Here is a 17,147-nt window from a genome sequence, read left to right as displayed (position 1 = left end):
GTGGGATTCTCCCAGACCAGGGCTTGAACTCGTATCCCCTGCATTGGCAGGCAGACTCCCAACCACTGTGCCACCAGGGAAGCCCCTGATTTGTATTGTTTTTGAAGGGATTATTGAAAGATGAGTATCTTGGAGGCCACTATTGTCTTTCAATATCTGGGAATCCAGAATGTAAGTTTTTAATCTATTAAAACAATGTTGGTTTGAGAATATTTTAATATAAATCAGTTATTGGTTATATTACTACATTGACTTTACTAATGAATGTTTAAAAGACCCTTGAACTATTTCTGATTCTTTAAAAAGTCTTAATAAATTAGGAATGATGGGTATTCTTTAATATAATAAATTATATTTATCCCAAAATACTGTCACTATTATATACAATGATCCAAAACTCATCATTTCCATTAATAGCAGTAATAAGCCAAGTACATCTGCTATCAAAATTATTATTTAATATTGTCTTAGAAGTTATAAAGAAAGCAAGTCAGGAAGCAGTAACAGAGGTATACAAGTTGTAGAAGATGAGAAAAATACATTATTTCAAATACTATTTAAATATAATTAAGAATTAACCACTTAAGAATTATGTGTCTAGTGTAGAAGAGACAACATAAATACGGATATTTCAGACTTAGTTAAAATAGTAATAACCCTCTGGGAAATTATTGAAATGAAAAATTCCATTCACAAATTAGCAAAACTAAATTATATATATTTCAAAAAGAAAAGAAGAATAAATGATACCAAAATAAATATGACAAAAAATGAAAACTTAGTAAGAATAAAAAAGAAGAAAATTAAGTATATATCAAAGTTGAAGGCTCAGTATTGTAATACGATAAATCCTTCATTAAATTTGAAATCATTTTGGTAAGTTAAATTAAAAACAAAAAGGTTAATTTTGCTCAATATTGCTTTATGTTTACAATAGTTCATCTGTTAGAATAACTATTATTTTGAAAAAAGATTCTAATAGGAAATACAATGCCAAAGTTTAAAACATAAGAGTCAAAACAGTCTGTGATTGGAGCAGGACTAGTCTAATTGTGAACATATGAGAGAAATGTACTTGCCCACTAAAAAAAAAAAAATATTTTGCAAAATATTTAATATTCTATGAAATTATCAATATTTTTCCATTCTTTACCTACAATGTTTGTCAAGAAATTAGCATATATGTTATTAATTTAAATATCTTTAGAAATGATATGTGCATTCAAAAATAACTTTAAACTAGGTGTGTTCAAATTCTTTGTACTTTTTGTATTTTCTAAATTTCATATAGTGAAATTAAAAATAATTAAATGTTTTAAAAACCTATTCTTTACCTCATGATTTTATTGCCAGATATGTTTCCTATTAATAATGAGAGATGTTCACAAGGATATATTTATATGTATATTAATTAGTGTTATTTACAGTCAGTAAGATAATTATGTTGGAAAAATGAGAGTTGTTAAATTAAGTTACATGCTTACATAACATTAATGTTACCTTTTTAAATAAATTTCAAAGTTGACTTAATGTCAATTTCAAAATATTGAGTGAAAAGGCAGTGTACATCAATATAGGTAATTACAGTTAACATAACTGAAAGCAAAAAAAGAGTCACACACACACTAAATGTAGTTACCTCCACATGACTGTATTATAGGTGATTAAAAAGCAACTTTCTGGAGCACCTTAAAGATGCCGGAGGAGTAAAACGCGGAGATCACCTTCCTCCCCACAAATACATCAAAAATACATCTGCATGTGGAACAACTCCTACAGAACAGCTACTGAATGCTGGCAGAAACCTCAGATTTCCCAAGGGCAAGAAACTCCCCACGTACCTGGGTAGGGCAAAAGAAAAAAGAAAAAACAGAGACAAAAGAAAAGGGACAGGACCTGCCCCTTGGGAGGGAGCTGTGAAGGAGGAAAAGTTTCCACACACTAGGAAGACCTTTCAGTGGTGGAGACAGCGAGTGGCGGGGGGGAAGCTTCTGAGCCACGGAGGAGAGCGCAGCAACAGGGGTGCGGAGCGCAAAGCGGAGAGATTCCCGCACAGACGATCGGTGCCGACCGGCACTCACCAGCCCGAGAGGCTTGTCTGCTCACCTGCCGGGATGGGCGGGGCTGGGAGCTGAGGATCGGGCTTCGGAGGTCAGATGTCCAGGGAGAGGACTAGTGTTGGCTGCATGAATACAGCCCAAAGCGGGCTAGTGCGCCACAGCTAACCTGGAGGGAATCCAGGAAAAATTCTGGAAGTGCCTAAGAGTCAAGAGACCATTGTTTTGGGGTGTGCAAGGAGAGGAGATTCAGAGCACTGCCTAAACTAGCTTCAGAGACGGGCCTAAGCCACGGCTATCAGCCCAGACACCAGAAACGGGCATGAAACGCTAAGGCTGCTGCTGCAGCCACCAGGAATCCTGTGTGCAAGCACAGGTCACTATCCACACCTCCCCTCCCAGGAGACTGTGAAGCCTGCCACTGCCAGGGTCCTGTGATCCAGGGACAACTTTCCCAGAAGAATACAGAGTGTGCCTCAGGCTGTTGCAACATCATGCAGGCTCGCGCCACATTGTGTACCCTTCCCTCCCCCGAGCCTGAGTGAGCCAGAGCCCCCTAATCAGCCACTCCTTTAACTGCCTGCTATCTGGGCAAAGAAGAGATGGCAGAGGGTGACCTACACGCAGAGCCCGGGCCAAATCCAAAGCTGAACGCTAGGAGCTGTGTGAACAAAGAAGAGAAAGGGAGATCTCTCCCAGCAGCCTCAGGAGCAGTGGATTATATCTCCACAATCAACTTGATGTACCCTGCATCTGTGGAATACCTGAATAGGCAACAAATCATCCCAAAATTGAGGCAGTGGACTTTGGGAGCAACTGTAGACTTGGGGTTTGCTGTATGTGACACACTAGTTACTGATTTATATGTTTGTCATAGTTTAGTTTTTAGTGCTTGTTATCATTGGTGGATGTGCTTATTGGTTTGGTTGCTCTCTTATTTTTTTATTACTCCTTTTATTTATTTCAATAATATATTTAAACTTTTTTTAATTTTAATAACTTTATTATATTTATTATTATTTTTTCTTTCTTTTTTTCTCCCTTTTCTTCTGAGCTGTGTGGCTGATGGGTTTTGGTGCTCTAGTCAGGTGTCAGGCCTGGGCCTCTGAGGTGGGAGAGCTGAGTTCAGGACACTGGACCACCAGAGACCTCCCAGCCCCATGTAATATCAATCAGTGAGAGCTCTCCCAGAGACCTCCATCTCAATGATAAGACCCAGCTCCACTCAACGAGCAGGAAGCTCCATTGTGGGACAGCTGGACACCCCATGACAAACAACTAGCAAGATAGGAACACAAGCCGGCCCATCAGCAGAAAGGCTGTCTAAAATCATAATAAGTTCACAAACACCCCAGAACATACCACCAGATGTGGTGCTGCCCACCAGAATGACAAGATCCAGCCTCATCCAACAGAACACAGTCACCAGTCCCCTCTACCAGGATGCCTACACAACTCAGTGAATCAACCTTACCAACTGGGGGCAGACACCAAAAACAACAGGAACTACAAATCTGCAGCCTGCAAAAAGGAGACCCCAAACACAGTAAGTTAAGTAAAATGAGAAGACAGAAAAACACACAGCAGATGAAGGAGCAAGGTAAAAACCCACCAGACCATACAAATGAAGAGGAAATAGGCAGTCTACCTGAAAAAGAATTCAAAGTAATGATGATAAAGATGATCCAAAGTCTTGCAAATAGAATGGAGATAATACAAGAAACATTTAACAAGGACCTAGAAGAACTAAAGACCAAACAAAAAATGATGAACACAATAAATGAAATTAAAAATTCTCTAGAGGGAAGCAAGAGCAGAATAACTGAGGCAGAAGAACAGATAAGTGACATGGAAGATAAAATAGTGGAAATAACTACCACAGGCAGAATAAAGAAAAAAAGAATGAAAAGAATTGAAGACAATCTCAGAGACCTCTGGGACAATATTAAATGCCCCAACATTCAAATTGTAGGGGTCCCAGAAAAAGAAGAGAAAAAGAAAGGGACTGAGAAAATATTTGAACACATTATAGTTGAAAACTTCCCTAATATGGGAAAGGAAATAGTCCATCAAATCCAGAAAGCACAGAGAGTCCCATACAGGATAAATCCAAGGATAAACATGCCAAGACACCTATTAAGCAAACTATCAAAAATTAAATACAAAGAAAACATAGTAAAAGCAGTAAGGTAAAAGCAACAAATAACATACAAGGGGATCCCCATAATGTAAACAGCTGAACTTTCAGCAGAAACTCTGCAAGCCACAAGGGAGTGGCATGACATACTTAAAGTGATGAAAGGGAAAAGCCTACAACCAAGAATACTCTACCCAGCAAGGCTCTCATTCAGATTTGAGGGAGAAATTGAAACCTTTAGAGACAATCAAAGCCTAAGAGAATTCAGCACCACCAAACCAGCTCTACAACAAATGCTAAAGGAACTTCTCTAGGAAGGAAACACAAGAGAGGGAAAAGACCTAGAATAACAAACCCAAAACAATTAAGAAAATAGTAATAGGAATATAAATATTGATAACTGCCTTAAATGTAAATGGATTAAATGCACCAACCAAAAGACAGAAACTGCTGAATGGATACAAAAACAAGACCTGTACATATGCTGTCTACAAGAGACCCACTTCACACCTAGGAACACATACAGACTGCAAGTGAGGGGATGGAAAAAGATATTCCATGCAAATGGAAATCAAAAAAAGCTGGAGTAGCGATTCTCATATCAGACAAAACAAACTTTAAAATAAAGACTATTACAAGAGACAAAGAAGGACACAACATAATGATCAAGGGATCAATCCAAGAAGTGGGTATAAAAATTAAAATATTTATGTACCCAACATAGGAGCACCTCAATACATAAGGCAAATACTAACAGCCATAAAAGGGGAAATTGACAGTAACAAAATCATACTAGGGGACTTTAAGACCACACTTCCACCACTGGACAGATCATCAAAAATGAAAATAAATAAGGAAACACAAGCTTTAAATGATACATTAAACAAGATGGAATTAATTGATATTTATAGGACAATCCATCCAAAAACAACAGAATACACTTCCTTCTCAACTGCTCATGGAACATTCTCCAGGATAGATCATATATTGGGTCACAAATCAAGCCTTGGTAAATTTAAGAAAATTGAAATTGTATCAAGTATATTTTCCGACCACAACACTATGAGACTAGATATCAGTTACAGGAAAAGAAAATGTAAAACAATACAAACACATGGAGCCTACTAAACAATACATTACTAAACCACCAAGAGATCACTGAAGAAATCAAAGAGGAAATCAAAACATACCTAGAAACAAATGACACTGAAAACACGATGACCCAAAACCTATGGGATGCAGTAAAAGTAGTTCTAAGAGGAGAATTTATAGCAATACAATCCTACCTCAAGAAACATCTCAAATAAACAACCTAACCTTACACCTAAAGTAATTAGAGAAAGAAGAACAAAAAAACCCCCCAAAGTTAGCAGAAGGAAAGAAATCATAAAGATCAGATCAGAAATAAATGAAACAGAAATGAAGAAAATGATAGAAAAGATAAATAAAACTGAAAGCTGGTTCTTTGAGAAGATAAACAATATTGATAAACCATTAGCCAGACTCACCAAGAAAAAAAGTGAGAAGACTCAAATCAACAGAATTAGAAATGAAAAAGAAGAAGTAACAATTGACACTGAAGAAATAGAAAGGATCATGAGAGATTACTACAGACAACTGTATGCCAATAAAATGGACAACCTGGAAGAAATGGACAAATTCTTAGAAAAGCACAACCTCCCAAGACTGAACCAGGCAGAAATAGAAAATATAAACAGAACAATCACAAGCACTGAAATTGAAACTGATTAAAAATGTTCCAACAGGGCTTCCCTGGTGGTGCAGTGGTTGAGAGTCTGCCTGCAGATGCAGGGGACATGGGTTCGTGCCCCTGTCCGGGAAGATCCCACATGCCATGAAGTAGCTGGGCCCATAAGCCATGGCCGCTGAGCCTGTGCGTCTGGAGCCTGTGCTCCGCAACGGGAGAGGCCACAACAGTGAGAGGCCCGCGTACTAAAAAAAAAAAAAAAAAAAAAAAAGTTCCAACAAACAAAAACTCAGGACCAGATGGCTTCAAGGGCAAATTCTATGAAACATTTAGAGAAGAGCTAACACCTATTCTTCTCAAACTCTTTCAAAATATAGCAGAGGGAGGAACACTCCCAAACTCATTCTATGAGGCACCCTGATACCAAAACCAGACAAAGATGCCACAAAAAAAGCAAACTACAGGCCAATATCACTGATGAACATAGATGCAGAAATCCTCAGCAAAATGCTAGCAAACAGAATCCAGCAGCACATTAAAAGGATCATGCACCATGATCAAGTGGGGTTTATCCCAGGAATGCAAGAATTCTTCAATATACATAAATCAATGAATGTGATACACCATATTAACAAACTGAAGGATAAAAACCATATGTTCATCTCCACAGATGCAGGAAAACTTTTGACAAAATTCAACACCCATTTATGATAAAAACCCTGCAGAAAGTAGGCACAGAGGGAGTTTACCTCAACATAATAAAGGCCATATATGACAAACCCACAGCCAACATCGTTCTTAGTGGTGAAATACTGAAACCATTTCCTCTAAGGTCAGGAACAAGACAATGTTGCCTACTCCCACCACTATTATTCAACTTAGATTTGGAAGTTTTACCCACAGCAATCAGAGAAGAAAAAGAAATAAAAGGAATCCAAATTAGAAAAGAAGAAGTAAAGCTGTCACTGTTTGCAAATGACATGATACTATACATAGAGAATCCTAAATATGCTACGAGAAAACTACTAGACCTAATCAGTGAATTTGGTAAAATAGCAAGATACAAAATTAATTCAAAGAAATCTCTTGTGTTCCTATACACTAGTGATGAAAAACCTGAAAGAGAAATTAAGGAAACACTCCCATTTACCAATGAAGCAAAGAGAATAAGATACCTAGGAATAAGCCTACCGAAGGAGACAAAAGACCTGTATGCAGAAAACTATAAGACATTGATGAAAAAAATTAAATATGATACAAACAGATGGAGAGATATACCACGTTATTGGATTGGAAGAATCAACATTGTGAAAGTGACTATACTACCCAAAGCAATCTACAGATTCGAGGCAATCCCTATCAAAATACCAATGACATTTTTCACAAAACCAGAGCAAAAAATTTCACAATTTGTACGGAAGCACAAAAGACCCCAAATAACCAAAACAATCTTGAGAAAGAAAAATGGAGCTGGAGGAATCAGGCTCCCAGACTTCAGACTATACTACAAAGCTACAGTAATTAAGACAGTATGGTACTGGAACAGAAACAAAAATATATATCAATGGAACAGGATGGAAAGCCCAGAGATAAACCCACACACATATGGTCACCTTACCTTTGATAAAGAAGGAAAGAGAATACAATGGAGAAAAGACAACCTCTTCAATAAGTGGTGCTGGGAAAACTGGACAGCTACATGTAAAAGAATGATATTAGAACACTCCCTAACACCATACACAAAAATTAACCCAAAATGGATTAAAGGCCTAAATGTAAGGCCAGACACTGTGAAACTCTTAGAGGAAAACACAGGCAGAACACTCTATGACACAAATCACAGCAATATCCTTTTTGACCCACCTCCTAGAGAAATGGAAATAAAAACAAAAATAAACAAGTGGGACCTAATGAAACTTAAAAGCTTTTGCACAGCAAAGGAAACCATAAGCAAGACAAAAATACAACCCTCAGAATGGGAGAAAATATTTGCAAATGAAGCAACTGACAAAGCATTAATCTCCAAAATATACCAGCAGCTCATGCAGCTCAATATCCAAAAAATAAACAACCCAATCCAAAAATGGGCAGAAGATCTAAATAGACATTTCTCCAAAGAAGATATACAGATTACCAAAAAAACACATGAAAAGATGCTCAACATCACGAATCATTAGAGAAATGCAAATCAAAACTACAATGAGGTATCACCTCACAGCAGTCTGAATGGCCATCATCAAAAAATCTACAAAACAATAAATGCTGGAGAGGGTGTGGAGAAAAGCGAACCCTCTTGCATTGTTGGTGGGAATGTAAATTGATACAGCCACTATGGAGAGCATTATGGAAGTTCCTTAAAAAACTAAAAGTAGAACTACCATATGACCCAGCAATCCCACTACTGGGCATATACCCTGAGGAAACCATAATTCAAAAAGAGTCATGTACCACAATGTTCATTGCAGCTCTGTCTATACTAGCCAGGACATCGAAGCCACCTAAGTGTCCATCGACAGATGAATGGATAAAGAAGATGTGGCACATGTATACAATGGAATATTAGTCAGCCATATAAAGAAATGAAGTTGAATTATTTGTAGTGAGGTGGATGGACCTAGAGCCTGTCATACAGAGTGAAGTAAGTCAGAAAGAGAAAAAGAAATACCTTATGCTAACACATATATATTGAATTAAAAAACAAAGAAGTTTCTGAAGAACCTAGGGACAGGACAGGAATGAAGATGCAGACATAGAGAATGGACTTGAGAACATGTGGAGGGGGAAGGTTAAGCTGGGTCGAAGTGAGAGAATGGCATGGACATATATACACTACCAAATATAAAATAGATAGTTAGTGGGAAGCAGTCGCATTGCACAGGTAGAGCAGCTCAGTGCTTTGTGACCACCTATAGGGGTAGGATAGGGAGGGTGGGAGGGAGACGCAAGAGGGATGGGATATGGGGATATATGTATACGTATAGCTGATTCACTGTTATACAGCAGAAACTAACACAACAATGCAATGCAGTTATACTCCAATAAAGATGTTTAAAAAAATAAAGAATTATGGTGAGTGAAAGAAGCCAGACCATATAAATAAATAAATACCTATGATTAAAAAAGCACAGCTTTCTGTATGAAACATTCTGAAAAAACTGTTTAATTTGTTATCAGAAATAAAACAATAGAAAATTTATTTAATAGAGTGATAAATCAATAGGTCAAATGCTACATAAACCTTAATGAGATAAGGCTTGAAATGTGTCAAATGGAATTGAATAAAGAGAAGGCCTTGAGAGACCCTTTACACTGGAGCCTGCTGGCAGACATCACCTATCAGTAAGTAGGTGAGCGGCAGTGAATGAGTATTAAAGGGGCAGTCTACTCTTTTAAGGAACACAGCGGTAAAGAGTGATAGGGCAATAGTGGGAAACATGGGGTAGTAATAAAGTTTTGATCCTAGATGAAATGCCGATGGAAAGACCCATGAAAGAAGAGAAGGGAAAAGAATAGAGAGTGGTCATGTGATTGATGATATGAAGTTCTTGAGAAAAAAGAAGGATATAATTGGGATGCAGCATGTAGATGAAAGAATTAGATAAGAGGTTGCATATCTTTGTCACAGTACCTAAAGGAGGGGATAAAAAATGGAAGAAGACTCAAATAAATATTTAGGTTGGGGCCAAAGTATGGTGGGATGTTTTTCTTATATTTGTGATTTTCTTTATAAAATACGAGAGTAGTAGCCTTGCTTAAAAGATAGACCATTTTCCCCACTAATCTATAATGCTGCAAATAAATTTGTACTCATAAATATTCATAGTTCTAAAGGAAAATATCTATTCATACTCATTAGTATTTCCAGAACACTTAGCTAGTATGTTGTGTTATAAATACAAAAAGAAAAACCTCTGTTTGTTGGTGATTGGCCTAATAACACCAGCTTTGAAAAAAATTCAAATCACAATCTTGGATTTGACAGTTTAACGCATGTAGAAATTTTCTTTTTTTTTTGGACCTACAACACATTGTATGACTACTCTTGTTCAGTGTTGTGGAACTATACATTTCTCAGTCATCTGTTTGATAGCAAGATGTTTAAAAATGTCAACTATTGATAAGGTTTTAAGAATGGAAAATTGTTGCATATTGTTATTTTAAGTAAAGTTAATGTAACTACTCTGGAAAATAATTTGGAATTCTGAGTAAAGTTAAAGACAGCACTTTTGAATTCTACCACACATAAACTTTCATATGTATAAGGAAATATTATACAGATGGTCATTCAAGCACTGTTATATTAGCAAAGAAATGGAAAAAACTTCATTTCCTAATAATAGAGGAGTAGAGGAACTGTGGTTTATTTACTTGATGAAATGTTGTAGATATAAAAATGAATTTATTATATAAAAATAATTGCCAAATGTATGCTAAATAAAAAATCAAGTTGTAAAAGGATACATATAGTATGATATAATCAGTATCTTACTGATGACTATAAATACTGAAAAAAATATAAAAATAAATCGGGACAATTTAGAGAACGACTTTAGGGGTATGGGTACCAATTGGTAGAAAGGGAGAAATGATAAGGAGTGGAGCTTTAGCTGCATCTGAAACTTTTCAGTTAGAAATTTCTTAAAATTAAAAAAAATAATTTAAAAAGTTATTTGCGTAAGTCAAATACAGTTTTTAATCAAATGCACAAACATTTACCTCTGTGACTGCCTATATTGAAAACAGATGAGCTTTAACTAAAATTGTAGCTCACTAATTGGGGACTTAAAAATTAATGTGTAATATGAAGTATTTTATATTTAAATATAAAAATCTATAAAATCTTAAAATTTTATATTTAAGATTAAAAATAGTATTTTATACTAAAAATAGTATTTATACTATACTAAAAAGTATTTTATATTTAAGATTAAAATAAGTATTTATGAAGTAAAATATTTGAGAAGATAAATGAGGCAGATCAGCAGTCAGATGGGATGAAAAAAACTCCACCCAAGATCTGTCAAAGAACTCAGGAATTGATCCTCACCTAAGAACTAGGATTTTGAGATTCAAACTAAAAAAAAAAGAAAAAAGAAAAGGAAAAAACTTTAAAAATCTGCTGTTGAAGTACAAATTAAATAATTTTCACTGTTGTGAAATATTATATTAGGATTATTTACTGGAAGTTACAGACAATTATAAGCTCAAGGAAACACTGCTTAATAATGTAGAGATACGTTTATCTGAATGAATCCCAATGGTGTAGAATTTTATACATCCTAAAAAATCCATTCAATTGAACAATATTTTAAGCCAGCGTTTAGGATTTTATAGAAAACATAATTAGTTCTCCCAACTCAAAGATTTCAAGATTTTTTCCCTGAGGTTTAAGAGTATGTGTCCAGATTCAATGGATATGAAAATTATAGTTTAATTTAGATTAAGCTAATTTTAGATTAAAAATAATAGAAGAAATATTTATCCCTTATCAGTCATATCATTCACAAATATTTTCCTCCATTCAGTAGGTTGTCTTTTTGTTTTGTTGTTGGTTTCCTTTGCTGTGCAAAAGCTTTTAAGTTTAATTAGGTCCTATTTGTTTATTTTTGTTTTTATTTCCTTTAGGCGATGGATCCAAAAAAATATTACTGCAGTTTATGTCAGAGAGTGTTCTGCCTATGTTTTCGTCCAGTAGTTTTATAGTATCCAGTCTTACATTTAGGTCTTTAAATCATTTTGAGTTTAGTTTTGTATATGGTGTTAGAGAATGTTCTAATTTCATTCTTTTACATGTAGCTGTCCAGTTTTCCCAGCACTACTTATTGAAGAGACTATCTTTTCTCCATTGTCTATTCTTGCGTCCTTTGTCATAGATTAATTGACCATAAGTATATGGGTTTATTTCTGGGCTCTCTATCTGGTTCCATTGATCTATGTGTCTGTTTTTGTGCCACTATTATACTGTTTTGATTACTGTAACTTAGTAGTATAGTCTGAAGGCAGGGAGTGTGATTCTTCCAGCTCTGTTCTTTTTTCTCAAGATTGTTTTGGCTATTTAGGGTCTTTTGTGTTTCCATATAAATTTTGAAATTATTTGTTCTAGTTCTGTGAAAATGTCCTTGATGTTTTGATAGGGATTGCTTTGAATCTGTTGATTGCCTTGTATAGTGAGGTCATTTTAACAAATTGATTGTTCAAATCCAAGAACACGGCATATCTTTCCATCTGTTTGTGTCATCTTCAATATCTTTCCTCAGTTTCTTATAGTTTTCTTTTGTTTGTTGGGAGTTTTTAAATTACTGATTCATATAAATAGCTCTTACAAATCAGCATCAAATAAACAAACAACCTAATTAAAAACAGCAGAAGAAATTAATAGACATTTTTCCAAAGAGGAAATGCAGGTGCATGAAAAGATGCTCAACATCACTAATCATCAGGGAAATGCAAATCAAAACCACATGAGATATCACCTCACACCCATCAGAATGGTTGTCACCAAAAAGACCACAAATAGCAAATGTTGACGAGGTTATGGGGAAAAGGGAACTCTGCTGCACTGTTGGTGGGAATGTAAATTGGTTCAGCCACTATAGAAAACAGTAGTAGGTTTCTAAAAAAAGTAACAATAGAACTATCATGTGATCCAGCAATTCCAGTCCTAGGTATATATCTGAAAAAAAGAAAATATGAATTTGAAAAGATACATGCACCCCAGTGTTCACAGCAGCATTATTTACAGTTGTCAAGGTATGGAAACAACCTAAACGTCCATCAACAGATGAATGGATAAAGGAGATGTGGTGTATTTATATACAACGGAATACTACTCAGCCATAAAAAAGAAGGAAATTTTGCCATTTGACTTGGAAGGCAATATGCTAAGTGAAATACGTCAGACAGAGAAAGACAAATACTGTATGATATCACTTACATGTGGAACCTAAAAAATAGAACAAAATAGTTAATATAACAAAAAAGAAGCAGACTCACAGGTATAGAGAACAAACTAGTGGTTATCCGTGGGGAGCAATGAGGGACAATATAGGGGTTGGGGTGTGGGAGGTACAAACTATTTGGTGTAAAATATGCTACAAGGATGTATTGTACAACGTGGTGAATTTAGCCAATATTTTGTAGTAACTGTAAATGTAAAATAACCTTTAAAAATTTATTTAAAAAATAAGTTAAAAAATAAAAATAACAGAAGGAAGAAAGAGAGGCAGGAAGGAAGGAAAAAAGGATTCTTTTACTTTTATGTTTAGAGAAAGTGATGTTCCGAGGTTCTGGTAAGTTCTATTTCTTGAATTGGGTGGGCTTTCACAGGTGTGCTCAACTTGTGATAATACATTTATCTTTATGATCTGTGCTTTATCTTTATGATCTGTGAAATTTTTGTACCATACTTCAATAAAAAAAGAAGAACTCTGTGGCATTTAAATTTTGTAAGTTCAGAGTCAAATGACATGTCAAAGTGAAGTCAGTGAAGTAGATCTTTTGTAGAATACTATAGGTGTGAAAAGTACCATGACCTCAAAAGTCATTAAATCTCATTTTTACTCTTTGAGATTCATAGATGAAAAACAAACATGGAATAGGATATTGAATCTGTAAAGCTTCTCTGAGGGCTTAATGAACTCAGGAGAGAAAGGACATTTTGAAATTTCTAATACTAAAATATTAACGTCAATGTTTAATCAAGCACAACGTTTTTTTCTTTCCATAGGTTCCAATTTATATTGATCATGGTGATGAGATGCTGACATTCCATTATTATTTGAATGCATCTTGTCCATGTGTTGCCTAAAAGTATTCACTTCTTGAGTCTGAGTAAACATGGAACAATATGGAAACGAAGGCTACAGTATGGAAATGAGGGCTATTGTACTTTCAAATATGTTGATAGAATAGAGCTGCAAAAGTCCACATAAAAAATCTGGATATGAACTAGTAACTACAATTACCAACTTGATGCCTTTTGTGAAAGGCTTTATTAATTCTAATTTGATCACCTTTCAAACCACTTACCTTAAATATATTAGATTACACTCTGCTATGAGGTATCACAGCCATTTTCTGGGGCACAACCCCAGCCTACCTTTACGGTTTTTTTTTTTTTTTGCTGTACGCGGGCCTCTCACTGCTGTGGCCTCTCCCGTTGTGGAGCACAGGCTCCGGATGCGCAGGCTCAGCAGCCATGGCTCACGGGCCCAGCCGCTACACGGTACGTGGGATCTTCCCAGACTGGGGCACGAACCTGTGTCCCCCGCATCGGCAGGCGGATTCTCAACCACTGCGCCACCAGGGAAGCCCCCCAGCCTACTATTAATGGAGGACAGGGGAGAAATTATTTCCTTTATAATTTACACTGACTTGTACCAGGAATCTGCTTGGATAATCCTAGAAGCGACTTGTGCTGTGAGTTGATGTAACTGATATCTTAGCTGAGCTTCTTTCCGAACGTATTTGAGAGCACCCTGATTCCTTAGTCAATCAAGCTTTTATCTAACAAAGTCATACATTTTTGTCAAGATTTTTTTAATAGAACAAATTCCAAAAATTGAATGTTTAAAATGCTAAAATAACTCTGTATGCTCATTTCCTTTTTAATAGTTTTTCTACTCATCCCAGGGACATGTATTCAGTCCTGCTGAAATAGTGATGAAAACAATAGTTAACATTTGTTATGCACTTTACAAACACTGTCACAACAATCTTAAAAGGCAGTTAGATTCATTTATCCTTTTTTAGAAGGTGTAAATTGGAAGTCCAGGCAAATACGTAAGTAACTTCCTAGACTCTCAAACAAAGCCCCTTCCAACATGGACTCGAGACCTTCCACATGTTTTCTGTTGAGAAATGGCCTATTTAGCCTCTTAATCCATAGGTTTAATTCCTAGGGACATCTTTGATTATTTCTTCCTCAGACTCCATTTGTCTATTCTAGTTGTATAAATATTATAAGTAAAAAAATAAACAGTAGAAAAATAAAAGCAAAGAAATAATAGTTATACTAGAAAAAACCATAAATGTTAAAATGGGAAAAGCCTTTCTAAGTATAACATAAAATATGTAATTATAAATGAAAAGACTAATAAAATTTTAATTATAATAAAAAGAAATGAAATGAATATATTTTTGTATAGCAAAAACATCAAAAGTCAAGAAAAAGATAAACTGGGAAAATCTTAGTGAAAAGTAAAGAACCAATTGTGCTAATAAAAAATATTTAAAATTAATCAAAGACAAAAATCCTAATAAAATAGAATAGAATTCTATTTTATTCATATAGAATTAAAAAAGTGATAAAACAAATCTTGGGGAAAATTGAGGGGGAGGAGGCTTTACTGATGAAGTATAATTTGGCAGGATTTAAAAATTAGATTAAAATATTCCTGTTGATCGCCTTACCAATTCCAATTCTAGGGACAGTATCCAAGAGAAAATGATATATCTGACACAAAGATTTATCTAAGAGATAGACAATTGTTATAAACAACAACCATGCTATGTATAATAGAGAAAAAGGAAGAACTACCTGTGTCTAATAGTTGTGAAGTGAAAAGAAAACAAACAAAAGACAAACACCTCTTACCAAGATTTACAAGGCTGTGTGTTCTGCATATGTTCATTGATTCTGTTTTATGCTACTGTTCACTATCCACTGTCCTCTTAAACGTTGTCTTTTTGTTTTCCCTGAAGTGCTGTTCATTTTATTCCATTCCATCCAACATTCTTATCTCTTCGCCTCATAAACTTTGCTTCATTCATCTCTCACCACCTTCATTCCCATGCCCATTCTCCTGAGCATCCGTAGTAACTTATGAATGATCATTCCCCTTCTCATTCCATGTTTTTCTCTGTTGCATTTTGAGTTCAGTGAAGACAAAGACAAAGACTGTATCTAACTTACTTTGCTGTATCCCTAACATATATCATGACTAGCACCTGTTAGGCACTTAATAAATGCTCACTGAATTAACTAATGAATTATTTTGTGTCTACACAGTAGAATAGAGTTCATCCAATACAGTGATGTCATAGTATATTTGATGACTTAAAAATAGTTCATGACATAGAACTAACCAAAAGCAATTATCCAGTCACCTACTACCTCTAATTCTTAACATGTGTACTCCCTCCCTTGAGACCAACAGGACTCACTAATCATGTCCATCGGATACTGCTTATGTTAGTGGTTGCAAGATGCTCAAGACTTCTAGGTACTTCATTATATTTTGGATTCTACTCTGTTTAAGGCTCTGAATATCCTTTTATTCTGATCTTCATCTTCCTTTCTCAAATTCTTTCCATTCTTCTACCATACTCTTTAAAAGCAAACATCAGTCATTAGTCAACACTTCTATAATCTCAGTGTTCTCTCTTCTTGCTCTAATAAAAAAACGCCTTTTCCTAAGTTAACTCTTCTCCTGATGTCCTCTCATGTGGTGGCTCTTTTTTCTTCACACATCTATCATGCTCTTGGACCTGACGTAAAACACATATCCTCCTTGTTCCTCAATACCATTTCCAGACTATCCTGCCTCCCTTCTTCCAAAAAACCTTCAGTTCTGAATATCATGTCACCAGACCATACAATCCAAGAACCCTCAATCATCTACCAATCCCCAGGTCACGTCCCCTCAAACCTTGAAGATTTTATCTCCTGTCTCTCTCCAATGCTACTCCTTTCCTATGGTCATAATCTAGACAGTATATAACCTCTGATGCAACTTTTTGATACTCTTAATTTTGGTCACCTTACTCTTCTGCCTGATACCTCTAATTTTTCAAGCTCACTTTTTTTCCCCATTTCATCAATTTCTTGACCACACAAAGTACAATTGCAGTTTACCCATTGAGTTCTTTGCTTACAGGGCTTAAAATCCGTAACTCTTCATTATAATCACTTTCTTGTATAAACTTTAATTTCTTACCCATTTCCCTTTAATTATATTTGTCTAGCAAGTATCCAATTCTTGTTAAATCCAACTGCAACAATCTGGAAAAGCAAAACCTACAAAACAATGCTGATACTGTTTCATTTTAAATTCATGGTTACTAATCTTAAATGGATTTTATTAAAGTGTAGAAACCTTTCTCAATTTCCCTAGACAGTGTCTCTCTGCTGTCCTAGATGATGGATTCATACTTATATTCTGTCTTCTCAGGCATTCCCAGTGCCTTCCTCACTCTCACCCCACAGCTCATGAGGAGAAAACTGAAAAAAGCAGAATCAGAAGAG

The 17,147-nt window shown here is 35.5% G+C and overlaps 1 protein-coding gene across 8 annotated transcripts in view; it reads left to right on the top strand.

Moving 5' to 3' along the window:
* The window catches only part of LOC307183717 (uncharacterized protein), a 548,184-nt gene that overhangs the window by 433,627 nt on the left and 97,410 nt on the right, over positions 1-17,147 (top strand). Inside the window, exon 4 of one of the 8 annotated variants that reach the window (XM_079916641.1) lies at positions 1,661-2,482. The exons of the other annotated variants lie outside the window; for them this stretch is intronic. Within the exon in view, the coding sequence (XP_079772767.1) occupies positions 1,661-1,664 (4 nt within the window). The 3' untranslated portion in view covers positions 1,665-2,482. Of the gene's footprint in view, positions 1-1,660; positions 2,483-17,147 lie in introns of those variants that run through there. 8 annotated transcript variants of the gene reach the window in all.

Source organism: Stenella coeruleoalba (genome assembly GCF_951394435.1).
Source record: "Stenella coeruleoalba genome assembly, chromosome: 3".
NCBI classification, from domain to species: Eukaryota; Metazoa; Chordata; class Mammalia; order Artiodactyla; family Delphinidae; genus Stenella; species Stenella coeruleoalba.
The sequence above is the reverse complement of the archived record's forward strand: the minus strand, read 5'-3'. Positions and strand labels throughout refer to the sequence as shown.